This window comes from Antechinus flavipes, chromosome 5 (assembly GCF_016432865.1).
Source record: "Antechinus flavipes isolate AdamAnt ecotype Samford, QLD, Australia chromosome 5, AdamAnt_v2, whole genome shotgun sequence".
NCBI classification, from domain to species: Eukaryota; Metazoa; Chordata; class Mammalia; order Dasyuromorphia; family Dasyuridae; genus Antechinus; species Antechinus flavipes.
This window is the reverse complement of record NC_067402.1, coordinates 203,693,546-203,720,571: the sequence shown is the minus strand read 5'-3', so window position 1 is coordinate 203,720,571 and position 27,026 is coordinate 203,693,546. Positions and strand designations below refer to the sequence as shown.

The 27,026-nt window shown below is 32.2% G+C and overlaps 1 protein-coding gene across 1 annotated transcript in view; it reads right to left on the bottom strand.

Moving 5' to 3' along the window:
• Positions 1 to 27,026, bottom strand: part of LRRK2 (leucine rich repeat kinase 2) — a 180,921-nt gene that overhangs the window by 16,878 nt on the left and 137,017 nt on the right. The window contains exons 35-42 of the mRNA XM_052000191.1: positions 20,420 to 20,574; positions 17,240 to 17,386; positions 16,828 to 17,019; positions 14,984 to 15,130; positions 8,252 to 8,352; positions 6,312 to 6,502; positions 3,479 to 3,639; positions 1,956 to 2,126 (exon numbers count right to left, since the gene is read on the bottom strand). Of these exons, the coding sequence (XP_051856151.1) occupies positions 1,956 to 2,126; positions 3,479 to 3,639; positions 6,312 to 6,502; positions 8,252 to 8,352; positions 14,984 to 15,130; positions 16,828 to 17,019; positions 17,240 to 17,386; positions 20,420 to 20,574 (1,265 nt within the window). The remainder of the gene's footprint in view (positions 1 to 1,955; positions 2,127 to 3,478; positions 3,640 to 6,311; positions 6,503 to 8,251; positions 8,353 to 14,983; positions 15,131 to 16,827; positions 17,020 to 17,239; positions 17,387 to 20,419; positions 20,575 to 27,026) is intronic.

The window sequence follows — 27,026 nt, the reverse complement described above, 5'->3', positions numbered from 1 at the left end:
TGTAGTTTGGAGAACATCAATTGGAAAATTGGAGCACAAAGTGGAGGAAAAATGAAGTTTATAAGAAAAAACTGCTTGAGAAGGTTGGTGGGAGGGAGGGAATATTGAGTAGGTAGTAGATTATTTGGACTTTCTTTCCTTCCCCCCTACCACTATGGTCTTTTCAACAAAGATATTTGAACAGCAGCTAACAATGTATCTAGCCAGGGAATTATTTAAAGATTCCATGAAGAGAGTAAAAAACTTTCTGTAAGGAATTGATAATTACTCCTTGTCATATGTGTTCTCTATACATGTACTTCACTACCATTGTATTCTAAGTTTGAGCCTCCTCTCTCTATGGATGCTATGAGTATTTGTGACTTACAACAGAAATGATGATGGCACATGGATGTACAATATCATCTCTTCAGACACAGTCAATTCTGTTATCAGAAAATGGAAGGAATTGAAAAACTACTAAAATCTTTTCCTCATTAACCATCTGTAGCCTAAAGTTCAAGAACAAATGGGCTAATTTATGGAATAAAAACAAATGAACCTAAAGAAATAAGACAGAGTCAAGCTGAGGAGAACTTTAAAAGACAAAGAGAAGACTTTTTATCTTATCCTAGAAGCAAGAGAATGGCAATGGAATGACATGGTTAGAACTATTTTAGGAATATCATTTTGGGAACATGGGAACCTGGTCTACAGGTAAGAAAACTGACAAGAAGCACTAAGACATTTGGAAAGAGTACTAGAAGAGAGTGTTGTTTCAAAAATCTATAGAAAAAAGTGCTAAGGAGAGAGTGATCAATTGTGTCAAAGGCTAAAGGAAAATCAAGAAGTATAAGAATTGAGAAAAGGCCACTAGATTTCTTAGTTAAAAGATCACTGGTAATTTAGAAGGGAATAATTTTGGTGGAATGTTAAGGTCAGAAGCTGGAATAAGGTCACTTTTTCATTTGAAACATGATAAGAGGAGGAGATACGTGGCAGAAGGCATCTAAGGTAAAAGAGATGAGAAAGAATGAAGAAGAAAGATGATGGTGGGAATAATCCAAGACTGGGTCATGAACAACATTTGGACAAGAGGAAAGGGATTTGAAAATAGAGAATGGTATATAATGTAGAACTGATTAATTGTAGTGTCACCTGGGAAGGGAAGAAAGAAAGACAAAACAAAGGTGATGGCCTGGAAGAGTACTGCAGGGGCAGAAGGAATGGAGGTCATGATGAGGATCTGACAATCTAACAGAACAGAAAACATATTTACAAATAAGTACAAGTTAAAATGAGATAGAAAATAATAGGATCATAGGTTTAGATTAATAGCTAGAAGAGATCTTAGAGATAATTTTGTCTAATTCCCTTATTTTATAGATGAGAAAACTTAAGATCAAATAACATAAGCATCTTACTCAATATGATATAAAGTTGGAGAAATAGGATCTGAATCTGAGTCTTCTTACTTTGAATCCACTGTTTTCTCTACTTCACGCTTGCTGGTCTAAAGGAGTCATTCATACAAAGAATATTTTATTATACTATATTTTATTTATACAAGGGAAAATTTGAGGAGGAAGAGATTATCTTACCCTAGAAGAATTATTGCTTTTTTTCATGGATGTGGCAACTAAGCCTTAAAGGAAAAGAAAAATTTCCAAAGGCAGAAATAAGGAAGGCGTGTATCTAAGGCATAGTCAAAGGTCTGTGCAAATGCACAAAGGAATACAGAATAACTCAACAAAATTTATACAAACCACTTAAGCAATGTACAAACAGTTCAGGATTAAAAAAATCACTGAGATCAGATTCTGTTTGTCTTTATTTTAGTACCCTTAGTGCCTCACAAAATGCTTAAATATATTAGATGCTTAATAAAAGATTGTCAAATTGAGTCAATGTCATGGAATTGTTGAATTCCTTAAATCCCAAACTAGGTTATTAATTATTAATAAAATATAACTTACCTGGTAATTTCCCATGTATAGCTAACTCATCAAACTCATTTGGGAATTTCAATCCTTCTAGAATTCTACCTCCTGTTGTCAAAATGTCATAAAGCAATAAGCCAAAGGAATAAACATCAGCCTGCTGATTATAAATGACATTTCCTCTGGCAACTTCAGGTGCACGAAATCCTGAAAATAAATGAACAAGTGAAAAGCTATATTCTACAGCATAACAAACATATAATAAGAAGCAAAATGGCATTAAAGACTAAGAATTCAGAGGGAAGAGTTTTAAATCTGCTTCTGTTAACTACAAACACAGAGGTAATACCTTCATTTTTATGTGTACTTTATTCTGCTATAAAACTGACTACCTCTTAATCTCTGTAGATTGTTTTGTTGGAGTGTGGCCATTGAACATAATAGCAAAGTACCTTACACATAATAGATGGTTGATAAATGGTAGTAACTGATTTAACTTTCTAATCTAAGCCTTTCCAGTCTGATCTAAGAAAACAGTCTAAGAAATTTTTTCTTACTATAAGTTTTTAAAGTACTAACATATCCTTCATAGGCTCTCTTCAGATTATATATATCACCAGTTTTTTAAAAAGATTTTTATATGCCATATTTTCATTTCCTTCCCTCATTTTGGATTCTAGTCTTCCACTAATTTGCTCTATGTTTGAAATAGCATTTTTTGCCTTTATATTATACTGCTGAGTTATGTCAAGATTGAATTTGCAATATCCTAAAACCCAGTTGCTTTTTCCCACATGATTAGTATGAGAGCTAGCCATCTCTCTCTATCATGCTGTATTTGTGTAATTCATTTTTAAACCCATGTTAGAATTATTACATTTCACCATTAAACTTCATTAGCTTCTAGGTTGTTGAAATCTTTTTTTTGACCTTAATTCTCTCATCTAACATGTTAGCTAGTCAGTCCAATTTTATGTGATATGTGAACTTGATAAGAAAGCTACCATGGCAAGGATCAGTTGAAACTATTCTAGATTTGTAGTGAGAGTACATGGACTTGGATTATAGCTCTGCACTTACTACTAGGATACTGCAAGTTTAAGCTCTCTAGAATCAGTGTCAATCTGGAGAGAGGTTTCTATTGAGTAATATCAACTTCTGTTCAGCCTAGAATCATAAAATCAAAGATTAAAAACTGGAACGGGGACTTTAGAAGTTTTATAATCCAACCCCTTCTTTTTTACACATGAAGAACTACCAACTCTCTAGAATCTTCCATCTGAGGTTATATTTTATCTTATTTAAATAGGCAGTGTGGTAAAGAAAAGAGATGATGGACCTGGGAGTGAAAAAAACGAGTTTAAATTTTGTTTCTGATACAGGATTGGGTGTCCTGGGAAAACCATTTAATGTTTAAATGGCCCTAGAGGTTTCTAAGACTATGAGGTATAGAGAAGCTGTTATTTGGCATTCCTGGAAATTTCATATATAAATGAAATTAGTTCCCTCCTTCCCTCCAAAAAATAGTAAACAGACAGAATCTAACTTTTATGATATACCTGCTGTTCCTTCAGATGTCTTTATCCCCATTCTGCAACAGTACTGAGCGATTCCATAGTCTGCAATCTTGGCAATGATTGCAGAATTAGGATATAGGGTAAAAAGCAGTACATTATGAGGCTTCAAATCTCGGTATATAATCATTGATGCATGGAGATATCTGTTTGATAAAGTAGAAGTGACAGATTTTGAAAAATATTTTAAAGTTATAATAAAATATCCCTTCATAATTCCACTTTAAAGTGTACGTACTCATAAAATGTTCAGTGAACTGATTATTTTATATTGAGGTTAATTTTTTTAAAAATTGAGGTTAATTTTCAAAGTTAAAAGAAGAAAGTTACAATGTCTAGATACATATTTATATGTAAGTCAATGAGACATTAAAATCTACAATTAAGTGATCAATTGAGTAGACATTTTTGTTATACTATAATGATTATTTAAACAATTATTGTGCAGTCAGCCAAGAAGGAGAGCTAAAATACTGAATGGCAAATTCAGATAAATGACAAATCAGATTTAAATTTAATAGGAATAAATTGAAGAGAAAAAAATGTAGTCTTCTACCTGAGTGGAAAAAAAAAAAAGTCAAAATATGATATTAAAGAAACATGGTAGACAGTAGTTTGGGAGTTTAGTGAGTCAATGATATGACAGAAGTCAAAAAAAATAATGATTTGTAAGGTAGTGCTTAGAGGAAAAAGGAAGTAATAATCAATCAATCAAAAGGCACCTATTAAGAGTTGACTATGAGCCAAGTGTTATTCTATAAACAATAATAGTAGCAAACATTTATAGTGACTGTGCGAAGCACTATGTTGTAAGTGTTTTCCAAATATCTCACTTGATCCTCACAGCAACCTGGGAAATATCCCTATTTTATAGATGAAGAACCTGAGGCAAACAGAATCAAAATGACTTGCTCAAGAACACACATCTAATAAGTATCTATATTTGAACTCAGGTCTTCCTGGCTTCAGTTCCAGAGCTCGGTACCATCTAGCTGTCTCTAAAAATCCCTGCCCTCAAAGAGCTCATATTTTATCAGGAGAGACAACATGTACATACCTAAGTATATAAAGAATAAATAGAAAACAAACAAGGGAATTCTGAAAGTAATGACATTGGAAATTTGGGAGGCTCTGGAAAGTGTTTCATTTAGAAGGTGGCAGTCATCTAAATCTTGAAGGAAGAAAAACAGGATTCTAAAGAGGCAGAGATAAGGAGGGAGTATATGTCTGTCATGGGGGATAAATCATAGAGAAGAGAGATGGAACATAATGTGTAAGGAATAGCAAGAATGGAAGATGAGTGGACTGTAGAATGTGGGAAGGGAATAATATACATTTGACCTGGAAAGGTAGGCTGGGGGGCAAGTTATGAAAGGAGTTAAATGCCAAACAGTAAAGTTTATATTTTATTTTATTGGGAGTTATAGGGGTTTACTGACTGGGGGGGGGGGAGGGGAAGTATATTTTGGGAAAAGCACTTTGCCAATAAAGAATGGGTTAGAAGAGTAAGAAAATTTAGTAAGCTAATTATAAGGCTATTCTAACAGCAAAGGTAAGAGGCAATGAAGACCTGAACTAAAGTGGTAGATGTTTGATTTGAGAAAAAGAATCACATATGAGAAATACCGTGATGATAGAAATGACAAGATCTGGTCAATGAAGGTAATGAGAATGAAGAGTCAGGGATAATTCTGGATAAGTAGAAGGTGGTGCTCTTCATAGTAAAAGAGAAACTTAGAAACTTATGGGGAGAAAGATAAGGAATTGAGAAGGAAAGAAACTGAATTCACTGAGAAAGGAGAATGTCCCAGAGGACTGCAGACAAGAGCTACCAGAATCTTGATCAGATGATAGATATCGTGTTGTTTCTCTCATTACACTTTGAGAGTGATAACTGTCTTTTTTTCTGCTTAGCAAAAGTCTATAGCATGTACTTAATAAATGTTTATTGTTAAAGTACTCCCTGAATTTTTCTTCTTAAATTGCCCTATTTTCCACTCATTCTGGTCCTGGGGTATGCAGGGAGCCCTAAAAACATCAAGGACAAAGTTTCTGTCCCGAGTTGATATAATTTGCTGTTTGCACTCCAAACTGGACCCTTCGGAGTGAAGACAAACACCAATCAGTCAGTACTCAACTGAGAAACTGTTCTGTGCAGGTTGTATCTTTGTGCATAAACAAACTATCCTATCCTCTTGATCTAGCAGTTCCCAAAGGAAAAGAAAGCTGCTTTTGCCAAAGTTTTTTCCAAAAGACTCTGGGAGGGGATTCAGGCTTCCTATAATTAACTTCTCCTTGTTCCTGTAGTTTAAATACCCAAGATTTTCTTGGGTACCCACTGGGATCCTTGGTATAAGGAGTTCCTCATGCATATAACTTCCTCTTGCAATACACTCATTTGTAACACGTCTCTGTGATTTTGTTGTTGTTGTTAACATTATTGATGATCATCTTGTGTCCCAAACTAAGTTAAGAATGTACCTTGTCCCAGCCACAGATAATATCTCTTATTTTCAATTAAGACATGCCATGCTTACTTAAAACTACTTTGACATCTGCTATCTCTTCTGTAAAATATCTTAGAGCATTTATATATTATTTTAAGTCTTCCAACAATCCTGGAGTTTGTGTGTATGTACATATATACATATATACACATATATGTATTCTAAACAGATACATGAAATTAAAATTTTCTTTCTAATTTCAATTGCTTCATGAATATTCAACAATTCAGAAAATATCCTTGTTAAAGTCTCCTCCTACATAAACCTAAAACAGAAATTTCCCCCATTTCACTGCCAGGAAAAGTAATTACCTTAAGCCATCAGCAACATGTAATGCTATCCTGTGTTGGAGTGTTCTGGTTAAGCTAGCTTTGTCGTGTTGAAGCAACCGATCTAGAGAACCTTTTGGGGCTAATTCCATTACCAACATTCGGGGACGAATACCAGCAGCAAGCAAAGATATTAGACTAGGGTGATGGAGATGACAAAGCACTACTAATTCCTATAAATATTAAAAAATTATAACGTGAATTAATAGAAGTGAGCAAGAAATACACATAAATACTTATCAAAATTGCTTTTCTTCTGCATTTAATACAGAATATTCAACATTCTATATTTAAGTAAATGTAAAGTATATCTGAGATGAGTTGAAACTTTCTATGCTTATATACATGCATATATTCTACTTAAGCCTGAAACTGTTCAGTTAAAGGAGGTAGCAAATACTTTCTTAACTAATATACATAAAAAAGATAGATGACTCAAGAATCAGAAATAAAAACACAATTATAACTCAGGGTTCCTTATCCTCTGTTCAATTTTACTTTCAAATTAATGTTGGTTAATTAGTTGAAATTTTAATTAAATAGGAAACCTAAGTTCTCGAAGCAAGAAAAACAAACTATCAATAATTTCTAGTGACCTCTTAATACAAATTAGGAAAAAATTGATAAACATCCACTTATAAATAAAGTCTTCAAACTCTCTAATAATTAGAGAAATGCACATTGGGAGAAAATACAAATAGCAAACTGGAAAAAAGTAAAAGAGTCAATGTTGGCATAGATGTAAGAAATTGGTTTAACTTAGTTTGGGATTGAATTGGTTTGAAATTTTGGATAGCAACATAGAAGTATACAAAAAGAGTTAAAATATTCATGTCTTTAAATTTAGCAATCCCATTTTTATGGTTACATGCTAATAAAACTGGAAGAATAAAATAGGAAGAAACAGCAAATATTCTTATTCTTAACAGCACTACTTAAAGGAGAAAAATATTTAAAAATAAAGTGCCCCAAATAATTAGAGAATAACTAAATTAATTGTGGCATATAATTGTGGGAACTATTATTTTGCTATATGGAATAATAAATATAAAGAAATATTAGAAGAGAAATTGAATTTTTTTTCATATTGAAAAAGTCTGGAGTAAAAAGAAAAACTACACAAACTTTGGAAAGCTGCTTAACATTAAAACAGCAAAATCATGATTAAACAATGTGTAACAAGCAATATTAGCCAAATTTATACTTTGTTTCTTTTATCATATGTAAACAATATGAGAATATGATTAAACAATAATTTCTTAAATACATATAGGCTTAATTTTTAAAGCTTTTTTTGTTAATGATTTATAGGAAAGTTTGTTACTTTGTGTCTTCTTCATTATTATCTAATAATTTTACTTATTTTCTTTTGGTTCCTGCTCATATGTTTAAATGGTTGGATGTGTCAATGGAATTTAAAATAGAAATTTGCAATAAATATGAGATAGTTTAAAAACAAAACAGTTCTGATTAAAGTAATCTTGTTAAGTTGACAACTGAGAAAAGTTTATTCAAAAGTATAATAGTAACATGATAACTACATTTAAGGGAGAAACATTATCTTCTACCAAAAATAAAATGAGATAAACCTAAAAAAAAGTCTGATAAATCTGCTTTAAATCAGCATTTACTCTCCTCCCTCTCCTCAACTCCCTCTCCCCAGAAAAAGTCTTTTTTTTTTCTTTTTTAATTTTCCTGTAAGAAAGAAACTCTAAATTCTTATTCTGTAAATATGAAGAAATGTAGAAATTTCATTTTGAAATTCATACTGCTTTTTTGATCATTGTTTTCATTTTGTGGAATTTTAGTATTATGCCATTAATATCAATTGTTACCTTTTCTTAATTTAAATAAGAATAGGCATAATTATTTTAAATGGTAAAATGGCATTTATTTTTAAATAAAGAATAAATATTTCATACTTGTCTTAATAGCCGAAGAGATGTATGTTTATTAAAAATCTTCACAGCCACTTCTTCTCCTTTATAGGATGCTCGATAAACGGATCCAAAACCACCATCACCTTTTATAAAAAAGTAAAATACTTTTAGTATTATAATCAAATATAGTATAATCAAAATATACTTATTTTTAATAAATGTGAAGAATAAATGCTGTTTATTTTTCTATGATATATTTTTAGTTGGCTGCCGGCAAATTTGGCATTTCTCAAGATTTTTAAATTTTTTTTGTCCATTTGTGTTCTATGCTTTTCCTCATCTACTCCCATGATTTCAGCTAACATTTCAAATTCAACATGTTTAATAAATATTTATTAAATACTTCTAACATATAAAATATGGAGATAAGATGCAAAGATAGGTATGAAGTATAATATTCTATAAGCATTTTAGAGAGGGAAGTGAAAAGTGAAAAGATTTTGTAAAATCTAAAGAGAAAAATCACAACTAACACAGGGTATTAAGGAAAATTTCACTAAGAAGATGATGCTTATGTCAGACTTTAAATAGGACAGATAGGCAATTTAACAGGCAAAGAAAAAGGAGAAGGGTATAAGAATTTGTAAGGATAGGGTACAATATGATTTTAAAAAGCATTGAGGTAGTTAAACAACAAACAAAACAAAACAAAACAAAAAAATGAAAAAGACACCAGACATTCCATGGTGGGGAGAAGAAAAAGAGAAAAGGATTTAATTTAGTTGGAGTATAAATTGCATGAGTGAAGTTTTGAATTAAAGTTAAAAACTTAGGGCTGATCCAGATTCATAGAAGGCTTTAAACAGGAGGCAAATGCAGATGTTTTAATACGTGACTAGATTTATGAAGAAAAAAGATCATTTTGTAGTTCTTTGAAAGATAGCTTGAAAGAATTAGAGGAAAAGGAATATTGGAAAAACTATCATGAAGCATGCTGCAGTTCAAATTGCTATTGAGCAGCAACAAAAACCTATATTGGGATTGTGGAAAAGAAAATAGAAGAGGTTTCTGAAGTAGCAACAAGATGATTTGGTAACTGAATATAGGTTAGAGAGAAGTAAGTATCAAAAATAAAAATTACATTTTTAACATGAGGGACTGGATGGTGGGATGAGGTGGGGAGAGAGCAAATTTGGGGAGAATATAAACAGCTTCATATATGTTAAGTTTGAGGTACATATAGGACATACAAATGGAAATGTTTTATACAGACTGGCGGTTTAAAAGGAGAACAGAAAGAGAAATATAAATTTAGGAATAATTTGCATAGATATCATTCTTAAAAACATAAGACTGAATGAGACTGTCATTGAATGAATCTATAAGAATGAGTCTATAGCACTATAGAAGTGTAAAGATAAAGAAAGGTGAGCCAAAATTATCTTGCATTATACCTCTATTAAGAGATCAATAAGAATAAGGACAAAAGAAGAAGAGATGGAGCATTTTATGAGACAAAGGATCAAAAGGTATAGTAAATGAAGACGAGGACTTTAAAAAAATTGGATTTGGTGATTAGTAGGCTGGTGATAAACTTTGAGAGCAGTTTAAACAAAATAAATAGAATGGTGTGGAACAGATACTAGCTCAGGAAGGGGTGAGAAGAGAATGTGTAGAAAGGAATATGTAGTCATGTGATATAGATGATCCTTTTTTAATGAAATGAGAACATATCAAGCATCAAGAGAAAAAGTGTTTTTGGGGACTTTTGAACATATGGCAAGAAGCCAATAGAGCAAAGCATGGAAGAGGAAGGAAAAGAGGATAACAAGATGAAAGGAAATGTGTTTATTAAGCACTTATTACTTGCTAATTATTATTTGAAATATTATCTCATTTGATCCTCACAATAATCCTGAAAGAGAGCTACTTGAACAAAGGTTGTGACATGGCCGGAGTCACACAGCTTGTAAGTGCTTAAGGTCACAACTGAATTCAGATCTCTCTACTCCAGATCCAAGGCTTTATCCACTGTAGCACCTAACTACCTAGTAGATTCAGGAAAGGTTTTTGTTTGTTTTTTAGAATTTTTTAGAATAGAATTTAGATGACAATTGAAAATGCTTGTAGCTATATGGGAAGGAACCAGTGAAGATGAGATTAAAGACAAGAAAGAAAAAGGATAGCCCCTTCCTTTCTTTCTGTTGAGGATAGCAATTATTTTCCTGATTATTCAAATTTGCCACTTAGGAATCATTCTGACTTTTCATTCTCCCCAATTTCCGCATATATAATAAGTTACCAAGCTTATTTTACCTACAGATATAGTGTATCTGCTATGCATTCCCTTATCTACATTCATACAACTACCCTATTTCAGTCCACTTCACTTCTTGAATGCATTATTGAAATGTAATACTGTAAAGATGTGTTATTCTCATTCTTGCGGGTCCAATATAGAGCCATTCTTGTTCTAATATTTACTTTCCTAAACTCTTTATTTTTGGAAGGAAAGTCACAATCCTGATTATCCTTACTTCCCATTTCTACTTTCCCTGCCATCTACTTTGAGGTTCTGCTTCCCTTTATTTATCATCCAATTCAGATCCGAGTAGCTATTATCTATAGCCTTAGATCATTGTTTCCCTGCCTTTTCAAGGAGTTTAATATTTGGCTCAGTCTTTTCTTTTCAATCTGAATACTTATAAATGGTAATATTTCTTTAAGCTCTGAATTCTAAAATCTTCCATTCTTATAATCTACTACTTCAAGTTACACTTTTAGTCTCAACACCTCCTATGAACAAGTATTTTGAATTTTCTTTAACCAATCATAAGATCTTATGATTTTTCTCTCCTTATGCCACACTTGTTCTAAACTTATTTTTTTGTCCTCATTGTGACCTCTATTCATTCAGGATTTTCTTGGCCATCTACCCAAATCTGGTTTAATTTTGTTCTGTTCCCAAACCATGCTCCATAGTTAACCAGTACAACTTCTCTCTGTTCTCTTGCTTCACTGATTTGGATTAATTCCATCATCCACCTCCTCTATGTGCTGCAGAATAGAACTAAAAGAAATAATACATCTACATATTATGTAATTATGAAATTATATAATCTATTCTCAATTACGTCCTTATTAAGGCAAGCAATCCTTTTGTTCTTTCCTAAGCTGATGTGGCAAATGATTGTTCAAACCTTTTCTTCTCAAGTCTCTTACATTATGCTCTTTCCCAACATGCCTGATCCCCTGAAAACTTACCAAGAAAACTGGCCATCTTCTTCCCTTCCCTACATTTAATAGCTTCTTGAATCTCCCATTCTCTCCTTTTAAACTCTATTTTCTGATAAATGAATTAATGTTAAAGCATTTATTAAGCACTAAGGGATGAGGGTAGAAAACAAAGAGAGAGTCCTTGACCTCAAGATAATGACATTCTAAAGGGAAAAATACAGCTAGAGTAGTGGCCAGAGGGACACTTTGGTACAGTTTGGGGAGGGATAGTTTGGTACAGAAATTTACAAGGATGATAAGAGAGATAAAAGAGAGGTAGACTGATATATTCCCACCCAGGAATGCTGGCAAAGATAAGTGATGAAATTGTTCATGGTTCTAAAACTGGAAGGGGAATAAAAGAATAGAAAAGAAAGAGCAGGTACAACACTCATGCTGATGTGATGACAACATTCATATAATACTTCAAGGCTAACAAAGTACTTTATAAATATTACTGCATTTTATCTTCATATCACTGTTGGAAGAAGTGCTATTATTATTCCCATTTTATAAATGAGGAAGTTGAGGAAGACATAAATTAAGTAATTTGTTCAGGATCACATAATTATTAAGTATGTAAGATAAGATTTGAACTCAGGTCTTCTTGACTTCAGAGCCAACATTGTTTTAACTGCACCTCCTAGCTGCCTGCCTTAAGTTCAATGGCAAGAAGGCTGGTGAAAAAGTTGTGAAGGAGATGCTAAAAAAAAAAAAGGAGAGATTGAACAGAAATATGACTGGGCTTTCCAAAAAATATATGTTTTTGGAGAGATAGTCACTAAACAGAAGAGTGAAGCCCTAGGGAAGAAGTATCTCCAGGGTAACATGTCTGGTATAGGTATTCCTGAAGCTATTGTTAAGGAGGTCTTTGGGATGGTGACCTGACTCACCAAACCCACTCCTCTATAGGAGCCATTAATCCCATCCTTTCCTGTCTTCTCCAGAATATTTCCCTAACAATTATGCTCTTTCTTATTCTTATGCTCAACTCTATCTACTGGTTCCTTTCCTATTGCCTAAAAATATGCCTAAATATCCTTCATTTTTTAAAAAAAATTCTCTATTCCATACCATCTCCTCAAACTATTGCCCTGTCTCTCTTACCTCTCTTTTTACTCAAACTTCTAAAGGGAAAAAACTGTCTACATTTTACTTCTTTTCTCACTAAATTCTCAATATTTTGCAAGCTAGGTTCCAACCTCAGCATTCAAAAGAAATTACTCTACCCCAAGTTGCCAAAGACCTTTTTTTTTTCTTCTCCCCCGAGGCAATTGGGATTAAGTGACTTGCCCAGGATCACACAGCTAAGAAGTATTAAGTATATGAAACTGGAATTGAACTGAAGTCCTCCTGACTTCAGGGCTAGTACTCTATCCACTGCACCAGCTAGCTGCCCCTACCAGACCTTTTAACGACCACATCTCATTTTCTTTTCTCAGGCTTAATCCTTCTTATTTCACTGTCACAATTGATACTGCCAATTTTTCTCATCTCCTGAGAATTCTTTTTTATTCTATTTTCATATCCGTTTTTTGTTATTTTTTTCCCCTATCTACTCAACTGAGTCTTCTTTATCACCTTTGCTAGATCATTTAAAAAAATTTTTTTCTATTAATTATTGGTTTACTTCAAGGCTCTATCCTGGACCTCCTTTTCTTCTATGTCTACATTTTCTCACATGATAATCTCATCAACTTCTCTGAATTTATTTCTAGACTGATTACTCTGTGTCTAGATATCTAGACAGATACTCTGTATCTATAAATCCAGCTCTAAATCCTTTCTTCTTGTTCCACTCACTAATCACCAGTTGTATATAGTTACTTTAAACTCATATTCCATAGATACCTTAAATTCAAAATTCATTATTTTTCCTCCTGATCTATTTTTCTTCTGGTCTTCTCTAGTTGTACTGCCAAAGGCACTATTTTCCTTTAAGTTCTAAAGAGTTTCTCAAGTTTTGTATCATCTCAACTCCTCATTCGCTACAAATATCTTATTGGCCACCAAAATTTGCCAATTCTGATTCTACAACATTTCTCATCATAATATGCTTTCTCTTCACCCACATCACTCCACTCAAGATCCACATAACCTCTTAATTGGGTTATTGAAATGGACTTCTAAATGGTATACCAACACAAGTCTTTTCAGTTATAATCCATCTTCTTCCTAGATACCAAAGAGATTTTCCTAAAGCATAGCTATGACCATGTCACTATTCTTGTCAAAAAAAAAAGTCCAGTAGCTCTCTATTACCTCTAGGAAAAATATAAACTCCTCTTCCATTTAATGATCTTAACAATCTGATCTCAGTTTTCTTTCCAACCCTATTATATATTATTCAGTCTTTCTGATCTTCCTATTTCATCAATGGTATTACCACTCTCCTAATTTTAAAAGTTTGAAATTTTGAAAGCAATTCAAGGAATCTGGATTTCTTTTTTGCTTTTTTCATCCAAACAACTGTCAAGTCTCACACTTAATTGTGTGATATACTTGAATTTGTCTCTTTCTATATATTTCTACCATCCTAATTTAGGTTCTTCTCATTCATTTCATGCCAAGACTATTGCAATAACTTGTGTTTTTCAAATCCTCTCCATTATAATCTCTTCTATGTGTTACTGCTTATCCTGGATATTAATTGAGATTCAATTTGTCAACAGTTTTTTAAAAGTATAATTCTAAAAAAGCAAATTTTCATGCACCATATATTAATATTAACTCAAATCTTCACATCACATCTTTTAGATGACTCTTTGAATACCTCTATAAATATTTGAGATTTCATGAACTTGAAACTTTGTGTAACTAAACTAATTTATTTGATATTTCAAGTCCAAAAGTTTTTTTTTTTTTTTAAGTATATGAATTAACTGTGTAAACACTTCCAGGAAATTTAAGATTGTGAAAGGGGATGGCCATTCCACATTAGGCATAGCCTTGCACAATTTCTTTTAAGGTTGCAAAGTTTCTGCTACATAAGGATAGCCTCAAACCTTCTTCATATGCTGAAATAAAGGAGACCTCAGAAAGGCTTTCTTCAAGTAGTTTTGTGTTTCTACAATGCAGTATCTCATACCATCTTCACATCTTTGAAAGTCTAATATCACCAGGAGGCAACACTCCACAAAGCAAAAAGCACTAGTACTAATCAAAGAATCCAAATTCAAATACTACTTTGGATATTTTTAATTTCCCTTGGCCATAGTTTCCTCAGCTGTAAAATAAGAGGGCCTCTTCATCCCTTTCTATAATCTGGGTCTATACGCCTACATAAGTCCAATTTTTTAACAGAAAAATAAAACATCATCAAATATAAAATGCCAATATCATTATAATAACCATGTACATAATGATGATAAATCTACAAAAAGTGAAATATTAATGTTCTTAAAATTCAGAGGAAAAAACTCAAGAACTAAATAGTATATGCTTGATTTTTGTGGGCATCTATTTCTCTATATCTCTATTACACCATAAAATATTTACCTAAAAGAAATTCTGGTGCTTGTTCAAATTCCAACTCATCATGATTCAATATGATATTTCTAGGCAAATCGGCCAAAATTAAATCAGGAGCAATATGGCCTATTGGGATAGTAAGCCTTGGCTGATCTGGATTAATTAAGAGATCTCCTGTGAAGAGAGGAAATGAGACATTTTTGTTTAATGTGACATTTAATTATAAAGTGACTATATTCAACTTATTTTTGACTGATTAAGTACTTATTAATCCCACTTTGAGTTGCTTAATTCTTTATCAAAGTTTTATACTGATGTATGTGATTATGTTCAAATGTTAGAGGTCACATATTTAGAGATAGATACAAATATAAAATTAGATAGAAATATAGATACATGTAGATGAATATGTATATATGTAGATAAATAGATTTGTATTTATTTACTTTGTGATGACAATGTTTTTCCTTTTTTTTTAAACCTCTAATTCTTTCCTTTTTTCCAATCATATATTCTATTTAAATATACCATTTATTTTCATCATTTCTGTATTCTTTCTCTCTGGAAGTTTTGAAACATTTCATACTAATCAGTAATTCTAATTTTTAAAAGTTCACATCTATTGTTGGGGACCAGTATCCCCTGAGAAGCAGAATCTTATAATCACTTCCTTCTACCCTTAGAGTAAGATAATGGTTTAGAAAAAGTATTCTAAGGGATAAAAAATTTGCTTGCTTTATATGTCTTTTCATCACAATCTATACTTTTAAACTCATCTCTCTATCTCTCTATCTATCTATGTTCTACCTTAGAAGGTTACAGATATTACAATTCTTCGGACATTATTCTATATAGGAGAGCAATCAGGAAAATGTACACGTGTACAGAAGGGCCTGACTATTGAGTATATGCTATCTAGTCTTTGCTTACAAACAAATATCCATATTGGCTTTTAATCCACAGAAAACACAAATTAGCTCATAAACACCCATTGGTTGGTGTGCTAAAAATATTCCCTTTGTCTTCAGTATGTAAGTATACTACTTACAGTAGCTTCATGCAGAATTTTCTAAAGTTGCACATACCCTCATTTGTTGAGTTCCACTCCCCTGTCTAACTGTGTTAACCCATACCGTTAACCATCCTAAGCCACTTAAGGAAGGATAATTAATTAGAATGTTCTCAGCTTTGCATTATCTTTTCCATCATAAAGTTTTTTTCATTAAGTGTATCTGTCACCTTTATATATGCTTGTATGGTATATATATATACATGAAATAAGAATAAGAACTGGACCTGAAATTTCATTGGTAGAGGGAAATCCAAGATAAGGAAATTTCCTCTAGCAAGTCAGTTAGCATATCCCCTGCAACTTCTTAGAAAAAGTTAACCAGAGCACTGAGAATCTGTGATTTGTCCAAATCACTTAATTAGGAGTTGGAAATGAACCAAGGATTTTCTGATTCTAATGCTAGTTCTATATCCACCACTACTATAACCACCATCACCACCACCACCATCACCACCCACCCACACGCTTAAAACATCCTCCTCTTTATTAAAAATCAACTTTGTATAAAAATTAGAAATATTTACAATATTAAAATTTTCTTTTTAAAGTCAGATTGCCACTTAGTAATTCTTTTAGAGTAGATGCATTTTGATAGTTGCTTCAACGCATGTTTTTTTAAACTATTATCCCAGCTAAAAATCCCCAAAACCTCAATACCTCATATAAAAAAAATTTTTTTTGTTCACTGATTGGTTTCTAAATTCAACTGTGTATACACATACTCTCATATAGTATAATTTAGTTCTCAAATAAAAATGTTTCTTCATTAAAGGGTGCATCTTAAAATGTTGTATCATACCTTCTTCAGTTTTCTTCATTAAATCATCAAGTAATATTTTTTGTTGTTCTTCACCATCATTAAAACTATATAAAGCCCATTTCTTTAACAACGTTTCTCCTTCACCACAGACATCTATTTCCAATAAACCAGGAAACCATTCTTCCATGAGAGAATCTATGTGATCTACAACTTGTCCCAAAATAATACAGCCTATATACAATCCAAGAAATAGATTCGTTAAAATTATGCTCAAATGCTATATAGTTATAATTATACATAGCCTTTAAATAATTAACACAATATAGTACAATATAACATAGTATTTGTGTTATTTCATAATTATATTATAAATAGTTTTTTAATAACAAAATGAAAAATAAGCACATGAACCTTTCCTAAATAGTGTGAGAAAATAAATCAACTGATTTACCTTTTCTGCATGAAGGTGCTGTAATTTTCAAGATACTCTCGGAGCTGTTGTCCAGAATTGAAGATTCTACCAGACAATAGGCTTCAGGAGACCAATTTAGGTAGATTCCTTGTCTCCAATACATTCTGTTAGGGCGAAGGGCCCGTTCTAAAGGAGATTGCCAAAACTCTTATAACTTTCAATAATAAATTTTACCAAAACCAACACAAATTTCCCAAAACAAATGACACAAAATAGAAGTTCAGTAATTTTTGCATGAAATGCAAAATGTTGACTACCAAAAACAATCAATTAATTCCAAAAGGATACTCCAAAGAAAATATTCTTTGAAAAATTAAGGAATATATTTATCATTTAATTCTTCACCTTTAAAAAATCAGAATTGAGTTCAAATGTCCATTGATTAATTTGGAAATGTGTCAGTTACCATTAAAAACGACTGTGACAATAACAAACAATATAGAGCTATAAAAATTGTATAGTATGGTTTTAATGCATTAACAAGAGAGGAAATTGAGTCAATGAAAGGTATTTATAGTTGCTCTTTCTACCAAAGATAGTGCTGAAATCTTAATGTCCTAATGCTACTTTTTAAATTCTAATTATCTATAGTTAATAAAATATAACAAAAATTTCTTATTGAGATGAATTTCAAAATATAGGAATAGACTATTTATCTGAAGCCTGCCTCACTTAAGTCCAATTTTCCATTTAAGTGCAGTGAATTATGTTTACTGTAGTAGTATCCGATTAGATATTTCTAAAATAAACTCTATGCTTTCCTAATTTCTTAGTGTATGCTGATTTTTTTGGTACTTTATGATCATTATGCACATGAATTGTTATGCTATACAGTACAGTGTTGCCATTAAAGGGAATATTGCTAGCTGTGTAACATAATCATAGATTGCTATGCTTTTTGACTCAATTCCTTACTTTTTTCCTGTCAACTTCCTTACTATGATTCTGTGAACTACTACTTCTTACTGAAGTCACAATGTCTACCTCTGACTAATGCTGTCCCTTTCATGAACTGGGCTCTGCTTCAAGAATTCGGAAGGCATTCATTCCTATGAGTTAAATGCATGAGCTTTAATTTCGCACATGGATTTTATGCCATGAGGCAGCTAAATGGCCCAATGAATAAAGTAGTAGGCTCACAGCCAAAATGACAGCATTTCAAATTAGGACTCAGAAACTGAAATACCTGTGTGACCCTAGGTAAGTCATTTAACCTGTTTGTCTCAGTTTCTGTGACTGTAAAATGGAGATAATAACAGCACTTGTTGCACATGGTTGTTGTGAAGATCAAATGAGATAATATTTGTAAAGCACTTAGCACAGTTCCTGCACAATCATTCCTTTCTTTTTATTCTATGATAACTGTGAGATACTGTCTCTCTCCTCTATGGAAATTTTAGCTGATGAAAATATAACAAAATGAAAATTTATTTTTAAAAAATCATCTTAAAACATAAGTAACATGGTGATGACAGATATAGACTGTTTGGAGAACTAGATGGAGAAGTGCTCATCAGAAACATGTTTTGAAAGGACCTGTTTAATAAAATCAAAGCAAAGAGTAAAGATTGCTGGAGATATGAATAACAAGAGCTGTAGGTTATGTTTACTGGCTTATACATATGCAATAAGGTAAGCAGTAGTTTGGAGAATATGGGGAAATTAGATAAAAACTGATAGAATAGTACCTCACAGAAAGGTGAAATAATTGGGTTTTACATCTTGGCTTAAAAGGAGGCACTGATTTGAGGGATTACAATAATAATAATAAATAGTATTAATAACTAGCATTTACAAAGTATTTTAAGGTTTGTAAAGTGCTTTTACAATTATTATCTTGTTTTATTCTCACAACAACCCTGGGACATAGTTTCTATTATTATTACCATTTTACAAATGAAAAATCTAGAAAATGATTTTTCTAGAGTCACACACTTTGTAACTGTCTGAGACTGGATTTGAACTCAGGTTTCCCTGATTCCAGATCCAGTTCCTATCCACTGTACCAAGTGGATGCCTAAAAAAAAATGAAAGAGTGGAACAGGAGAGAAAGTTGGATAGAATAAGAAAAGTTGCTTGCAAAAGACAGAAAGCAGTAAGCTAATAGTGCTAAGTCAGATGAGATATCTGATCACTGATTGGCTCTGAAGCTTTTTGGAAGAGAGTTAAAATTCTGTTGCTTTGTAGGGAACTATCTGAATTTACTGCTTTTTAGGGCTTACTATAGCATAAAGGGAAATCTCTCAGGGATATCTGAGTTGCTCTCTACTGATCTCTTTGCTTTGGGGGGGGGGATTCTCAGATCTTAGACACTTGGCAGCTCTCTAGATTAAGGGAATGGTTTATCCCTTCAGTATCCTGCCAAAGGAGTTCTAAAAGAGTCTGTTACTGCATTAGCAGCTCAAGAGTAGAAGAAAAGCAATTTCACCCAGCAGAAGGACTGTAAGGACTAGAAAGGAAATAGCAGAAAAGTGTTTTTTTTTCCTCATCAATGATTCATGATAGACACTTCTTCTAAGAGAACAAGGATAACAAGGCTTGCCATTCAGAGTAATGAGTTGTTGTAGGCACATGAGCACCTAATCTCTATTCTTCTTCTAGTTTTTAAAATATGTATCTACTTTTCTTCAAAGACACGGGGTACATTTATGAAGAAGTGTGACTAAAATTTGTGGATGAATAGTTAAATTTTGCATATTTTTGCTTTGCTTTCTATTACACTTATTATTCCCATATTTTCCAAGCAAGTATTCTCACTCTTATCTGCTGATTTAAATGTTGTGACAATTAGTTTTGTGTAAATAGAAAGCACGTTGGTGGGGACTCAATAATTACAATAATGAATAATAGGAGTGAATTCCTATTCCCACTCCCTGAGTGGGAGGTCTACATTCTCATCATTACCCTGTTCATCTGAGAAGCTAGTACTGTGCCTAGGATACACATTTATTTGGGTTGTTTAGAGACTAATGGTTCTCAGCTATATAGCTAACTATTAAGGTTCATGCATATGAAGTATGAATAAGTGATGTATTGACTCATTACTATAGATAATATTCATATGTTTTGCTACTTTTTATCTCAAAATATTAAAAAATCTCTAAGGTTTTATTTTCCCAGCCAAAGACTATCATCAATTTACTGGTATTAAATACATACCTCTGCCTGAGAGTATGTAAGGAGAAATTTCAAGTAATCGACTAATCAGTCTGGACCAAAATCCCATGGGAAAATAAGGCATTTCATACAACCTAACAATAACTTCAGAGTTTTCACAGTGTGGAAGTTCTATTACAGGTCTCTGATCACACAAACTAAAAAAGAGAGAAAAAAGAGAACATCATCATTTTGTGTATTCATTAAAATTTTAATCACACTAACATGTTCCTATTGAGGATAACCAGAACATTAAATACACATTAAAAAAAAAAGTCTAGTATTTCCCATCACTTCCATAAATTTATTTGTACATATTATGTAGGAAACTGTATTTGGTTAGCCTGAAAGCTTGTAAAGCTACATTAGATAAAATATAAATCAAGTTAAATAGGCTTATTAGTCCTTGCACAAAAAATTGAGATACGCTTATAAGGACACTGAGTGAGACAACAGGACAATCAACTAATTTTTTTTTAATTAAAGGAATTTGTAGAATTATAAAATATTGGACAACTACTTTATCTCTTTATTTTTTTGCTGTTCTATGTTAATTTCGTAATATTTTCCCTTATGCTTGCAAAGGAAATCTGGAGAGCCTAGGTATTTCTGACCTACTCTGCCATCTTCTCAGAATGTTCTACAACCCCTGAATTGGTTTTATTTTATTTATTTATTCATAATACACATGATCTTGTTGGGAGAGAAAAATCAAAACAAAAAAGGGATCTCATGGGACAGAAAAAAAAAATCTCTTTCTACATGCAGATGGCATTTTCTATCCAAAGTCTACTGAGATGGCCTTGTATTACTGAACCACTGAGAAGAACCAAGTCTTTCATAGTTGATCATCGCACATTTTTGCTATTATTGTGTACAATGTATTCCTGTTCTGCTTGTTTCGCTCAGCATCAATTCATGTAAATTTTTCCAAGCCTTACTAAAAACAGCTTGTTCATCATTTTTTATAACACAATAATATTTCATTACCTTCGCATATAGCAACTTATTCAGCCATTCACCAACTAATGGACATTACTCATTTTCCAATTCTTTGCTACCACAAAAAGAGCTACACATTTTTGCACATGTGGGTCCTTTTCCTTACTTTATAATTTCCTTGGAATATAGACCCAGTAGTAGCACTACTGAGTCAAAGGGTATGCACAGTTTTATAGCCCTTTGAGCATAGTTCCAAATTGCTCTCCAGAATGATTGGGCCATTTCCCAATTCCATCAACAATGCATTAATGTCCCAGTTTTCCTACATTCCATCCAGCATTTATCATAATCTTTTCTTGTCATCTTAACCAATCTGAGAGGTGTGAAGTGGTATCTCAGAGTTATTTTAATTTGCACTTCTTTAATCAATTAATGATTCAGAGCATTTTTTTCATGATTATAGATCACTTTAATTTCATTATTTGAAAATTTTCTGTTCATATCCTATGACCACTTATCAATTGGGGAATGACTTGTATTCTTATAAATTTGACACAGTTCTTTATATATTTTGGGGAAAAGATCTACATCAGAAACACTGGTCGTAAAGATTTTTTCCCAGCTTTGTACTTCCCTTTTACTCTTGTTTCTGTTGGTTTTGGTTGTGAAAAAACTTATTAAAATTTAATGTAATCAAAGTTGTCCATTTTGTCTTTTATAATGTTCTCTAGTTCTTTGGTCATAAATTTCTCCCTTCTTCAAAGATCTGACAGGTAAATTATCTCTTGCTCTCCTAATTTGCTTTTGGGATAGACTTTATGCCCAAATAATGTACCCATTTTGACCTTATTTTGGTATGGAGTGTGAGATATAGGTTTATGACATTTTAGACATATTACTTTTCAGTTTCCCCAGCAATTTTTGTCAAATAATGAGTTCTTATTCCAGAAACTGGAGTTTGGGGGTTTATGAAATATCAGATTAATATAAGCATTGATTATTTTGTTGTGTGTATATAACCTATTCCACTGATATACCACTCTATTTCTTAGCCAGTACCAAATGGTTCTGATGACTGCTTTATAATATAGTTTTAGGTTAGTACTGCTAAGCTACAATCCTTTGTATTTTTTTTTTCCATTAATTCCCTTGATATTCTTGACCTTTTGTTCTTCCAAAGGAGTTTTGTTATTATTTTTTCTAGTTCCATAAAATAATTTTTGGCAGGTTAATTGGTACTGAATTGTTTTTAATATGCATTACTCTGGTTAATGGTAAGGCTCATTTTTTTGCTCTCAAATGATTAATAGTTTGTTTTCTTTTTTGAAAATTTTCTCATTCTTTGTTCATCCTTTGTAGACTGAGAATTTTTAATTAAAGGAGTTTTTAATATATTTTAGATGCCATATTTTTATCTTGCATACTAGCCCATATTGTCCCTGTTCTATTTTTTAAAATTAGTTTTTGTTAGTTTGAAAAATTCTTCCTTTAATATATTCCAGCACATGCATAAAACATTCTTCTACTAGTAAGTCCCAAGTGAGAAAATTCCTTTTTATCAGTGTAGGTTTATATCTTCTCTCCAACTTAAAGAAACTGTCTAGAATACTAGGAATTAATTAACTAGCTTAGGGTCACAAAGTCAAGATTAGTGGCAGCAATTAAATACAGGTTTTTCTGGCTGTGAGTTCAGTTTTAACTCAATTATAATATGTTGCCTCTCATATTACATAAGATAGAGACCTAAATAAATTTCCAACTAAATACAAACCAATTTTTTAACAAATATTTTCTTTTTATCATAAACTTAACAAACATGAATACTACAAAATATAAATAAAAAAGAGAAGACTATATATTAAGATAAAAAAATTTAACATAATGGTAACAAAATTGCCCTGTTTGGCTGTCTTCTTCTGAATTTCCTTTCATCCTATTATGTATGTTCTTAATATTTCTTTGATGCATTTTTGTCCTCTCAAATAAAAATCCTCCCTTATACCAAATACTTTGAGGCCATTCATTATAAACATTTTCTTCCTCAGCTCCTATCACAAATGCCTCCTACCATTTCTTCTTTCTTCACCCTTGTCTCATATAATGAAATGGCTTTATGCCTTTTCAGGGTAACCCTTTTACTTTCCAGGAGATCTCATTCCATCTCTCTCTTCCAAAATATTGTTCCTCTGCCATCCCCACACTTTCACTTACTTTTAATCTCTCCTCTCTACTGATTCATTTTCCCCTGCCTACAAACCTGCTTATCTCTCTCCTATTTTGAAAAAAACAAACCTTTATTTGCATCTTCCATCTCTACTAACTTTCATTCTACATATCTTTTATCCCTTTGTTGCTTTTTATTCACAGGACTCAGAGAATAGGTGGTCCTTTTTGCTTAGGAAAACCCTTGTAGATGGACCCTTAATTCAATCACCTTCTGACTTTTCCAGAAAACTGTAATTAGTATCATCCTCACTCTCTTTGCTATCTTTAATCTTTCCTTATTCATTGGCTCTTTCCCTGCTTTCCACATGGCTCTCCCATCTTCCCTTTATCCTTAAAAACTCCTAACTTGACCTGATTATCCTCACTATTTATATGTCCTATATGTAAAAGGACAGAAACTTATGCCAGATACAAGCTCTTAACACAGAACTTGATAGCTTACTAAGATAGACAAAAGATAAAAGATAAAAAAACATAAATGCTGAATGATTGAATAAGAAGATGACTAGTAGATTCTTTTGTTAGTTTGTCATCTGATTCTACTAGATCTGAGTACTTTTGTGACTTTTCAAAATTTGGCATTTCCAGATGTTTTATTTATCATAGTTTTCAAAGAGTACAATGATTCTTTATTATCCAAATTCAATCTGTTTTGTTTTTTTTTTTTCAGTTTAGTTGTTTTGGACAGTACAATCTGTCTTCTAATGTTTCTTCCAACATTTCTCATTGGCTCAATGAAACAATGAATTATGTTCTTTTCATTTGATTTTTCAGAAACTTGTTTTCTACCTTCTGATCTAAGCTAATTTTTTTCTACTTCCATTTTCCCAAAATTTTTTTGCTTAGTTTCTTACATCCATTCTTAGAATCCTAAAAATAGTACAAATTGAGCAGAATAATCCAACATCTGTTCCTATGACTATTATTCTGAAGGATCTTTTATTCTCCATAAATTGAGAGGGTGGTGCTATAATCCTTGTTAATTAATGATGAAGGAATGTAAAAAGAGTAACTGTACACTGGAAAAGAGAATGGTACCTGGAATTTTGTGTGTTACTCGACAATATACCCATACTCTTATAGGTAAAAAGTAGTTAAACTAGGGAAGCTAGATGGCATAGTAGATAGAATGCCAGCTGGAGTCAGAAAGATTCATATTCCTGAGTTCAAATATGACAACAGATACTTAACGGTGTGATCCAAGGCAAGTCACTTAACCTCATTTGTAAAATGAAGTAGAGGAGGAAAGCACTCTAGTATCTTTGCCAAGAAAACCCCAAATGAGGTCAAGAAGAACAGAAAACAGAACTGAACAGGTATACACACACACACACACACACACATGCACACATATAACTCTTTTAAGGTTTTCCTATAGTCTGTTATGACAGTTATATAAAATATAATTTATAAATATATATCTGCTTCTGATATATATACATATATATTACTGTCAATCAGTATAATTTCTATTTTTAAACATGTTAGAAGTATGCCAGAGCTCATAATTAAAATTTCAATATGAGCATTTCTCTAATTAAAAGACAAATACTGCAAATCAAGGCTTCATTTATTGTTTCATTGATTGGCTAACAGGACAAAAAAAAAGAAAATGGCAAATGGTGAAGGAGATGTGGGAAAAATCAGATATTAATGCATTGTTGGTGGAATCGTGATTCCACTAGTCTGTAGAGTACTTTGTCCAAAGGGCTATAGAACCATGCCTACCTTTTAACCTAGTAATATCACTCCTAGGTCTGTATCCCAAAGAAGATTTAAAAAAAAGGAAAAGAACCTATATGTACAAAAATGTTTATAGCAACTCTTTTCTCGGGATAAACAACTGGAAACTGAGAGAATGTCCATCAATTGGGGAAGGGCTGATTGTGGTATATGATTGTGATAGAATATTCTGGCTATTAGAAATGATGAATAGGAGGCACTCAGAAAAATCTGAAAAGACTTCCATGAAATGTACTATGCACAAAGTAACAGCAATATTGTAAGATGATCAGCTATGAATAACACAATTATTTTCAGCAATACAATGATCCACTAGAATTCTAAAAGATTTAGGATGAAAAATACTATCCATAATCAGAGAAAGAACTGATGATGTCTGAATGCAGATTGAAGAATTTTTTTAATCTTTATTTCTCTTGAAGGTTTTTTTGGTCTGTTTTCTTTCGCAACTGTTATGGAAATATTTTGCATAATTATACTTGTATAACCTATATTGAACTTCTTGTTCAATGAGAGAGGTGGGAGAAAGAAAGGAGAGCATCTGGAACTCAAAATTTTAAAAGCAAATGTTAAAACTTGCTTTTTACATGTAACTGGAGAAAAATAAAATGCTAAACAAACAAAAAAAGAAATTAAAAAAAAAGTATTGTATATATTTTCCCCAAGAGAATTTGTTTTTAATCATTTACCAGCATTACCCAGCATGTAATATTCCTTTAAAAAGTTTTATGTACTCTGAATTCACCATAGAGCAGCATGATTGATTAATAAGATACATATTAAACTAGTTCCATTTCTTTGTTGTAAGATAACAGTTATGAATATCACAAGATTTGAAACAGAAAAAGACAGACATCTAGTACAATCTTTTTTTCTGAGAAGAAAAACTGAGGCTCAAGAAAATCTAGACAGATTGCACTGCCTATTAGTGACATAGTCTAAACTAGAACTCAAATTTCCATCTAATGATTGTTACAAAACAAAAGTGTACTTATTAACTTGCTATATATTGGTTAAGTCAATCTTTCATGCTCATATTTCCTCATTTAAAAATATTATGGGGTTGAACTAGAGTAAATGATTTCTAAGGTCTATCCTTTTTTCTAAAATTCTGTGAATCTTTCTCAGTGAGATTCTTTTTTTAACTTCACTTAGGCAATTCATGTTCATGATTCATCCTTTAAGAATTCTTCCCAAACAAAACATCATTATAATCAGTCTATCATTCTATATTCTTTCATTACTTTTCTATTTTCTACCTTATAGAAGACAACAACAAGGAGAGATATGGCTGGAAAAAAAATGGACCACATAAAGCTTATCATGAAGTTTTATAGATAAAATTGAAATTTTCTTCCAAAAAGTAAGAATGGATAGTACAGCACAAGTGTTTTACTGGTATCCTTAAGATCAAACTAAAGAAATCTCTGATTAAATTTACAGAAATTCGTGGACAAGAATGGCAGAGAATGCAAGGCCTGGACTCAGCATTGGTAGAAAGAATACTCATACTAGTGTAATCACAGATCTAGCAGAGCATTTAGTTCCACTGATGATCATATATAGCATTTTCTGCTTTTCAACAAGAAGCAATCTTGAGAAACATGTACTACTTTTACAATCTGTGAGGGAGAAATAATATTGTGGGGGTGGGGAAGGCAGTTACTTAATACTGGCATCAGATAGTCCAACTTCCATG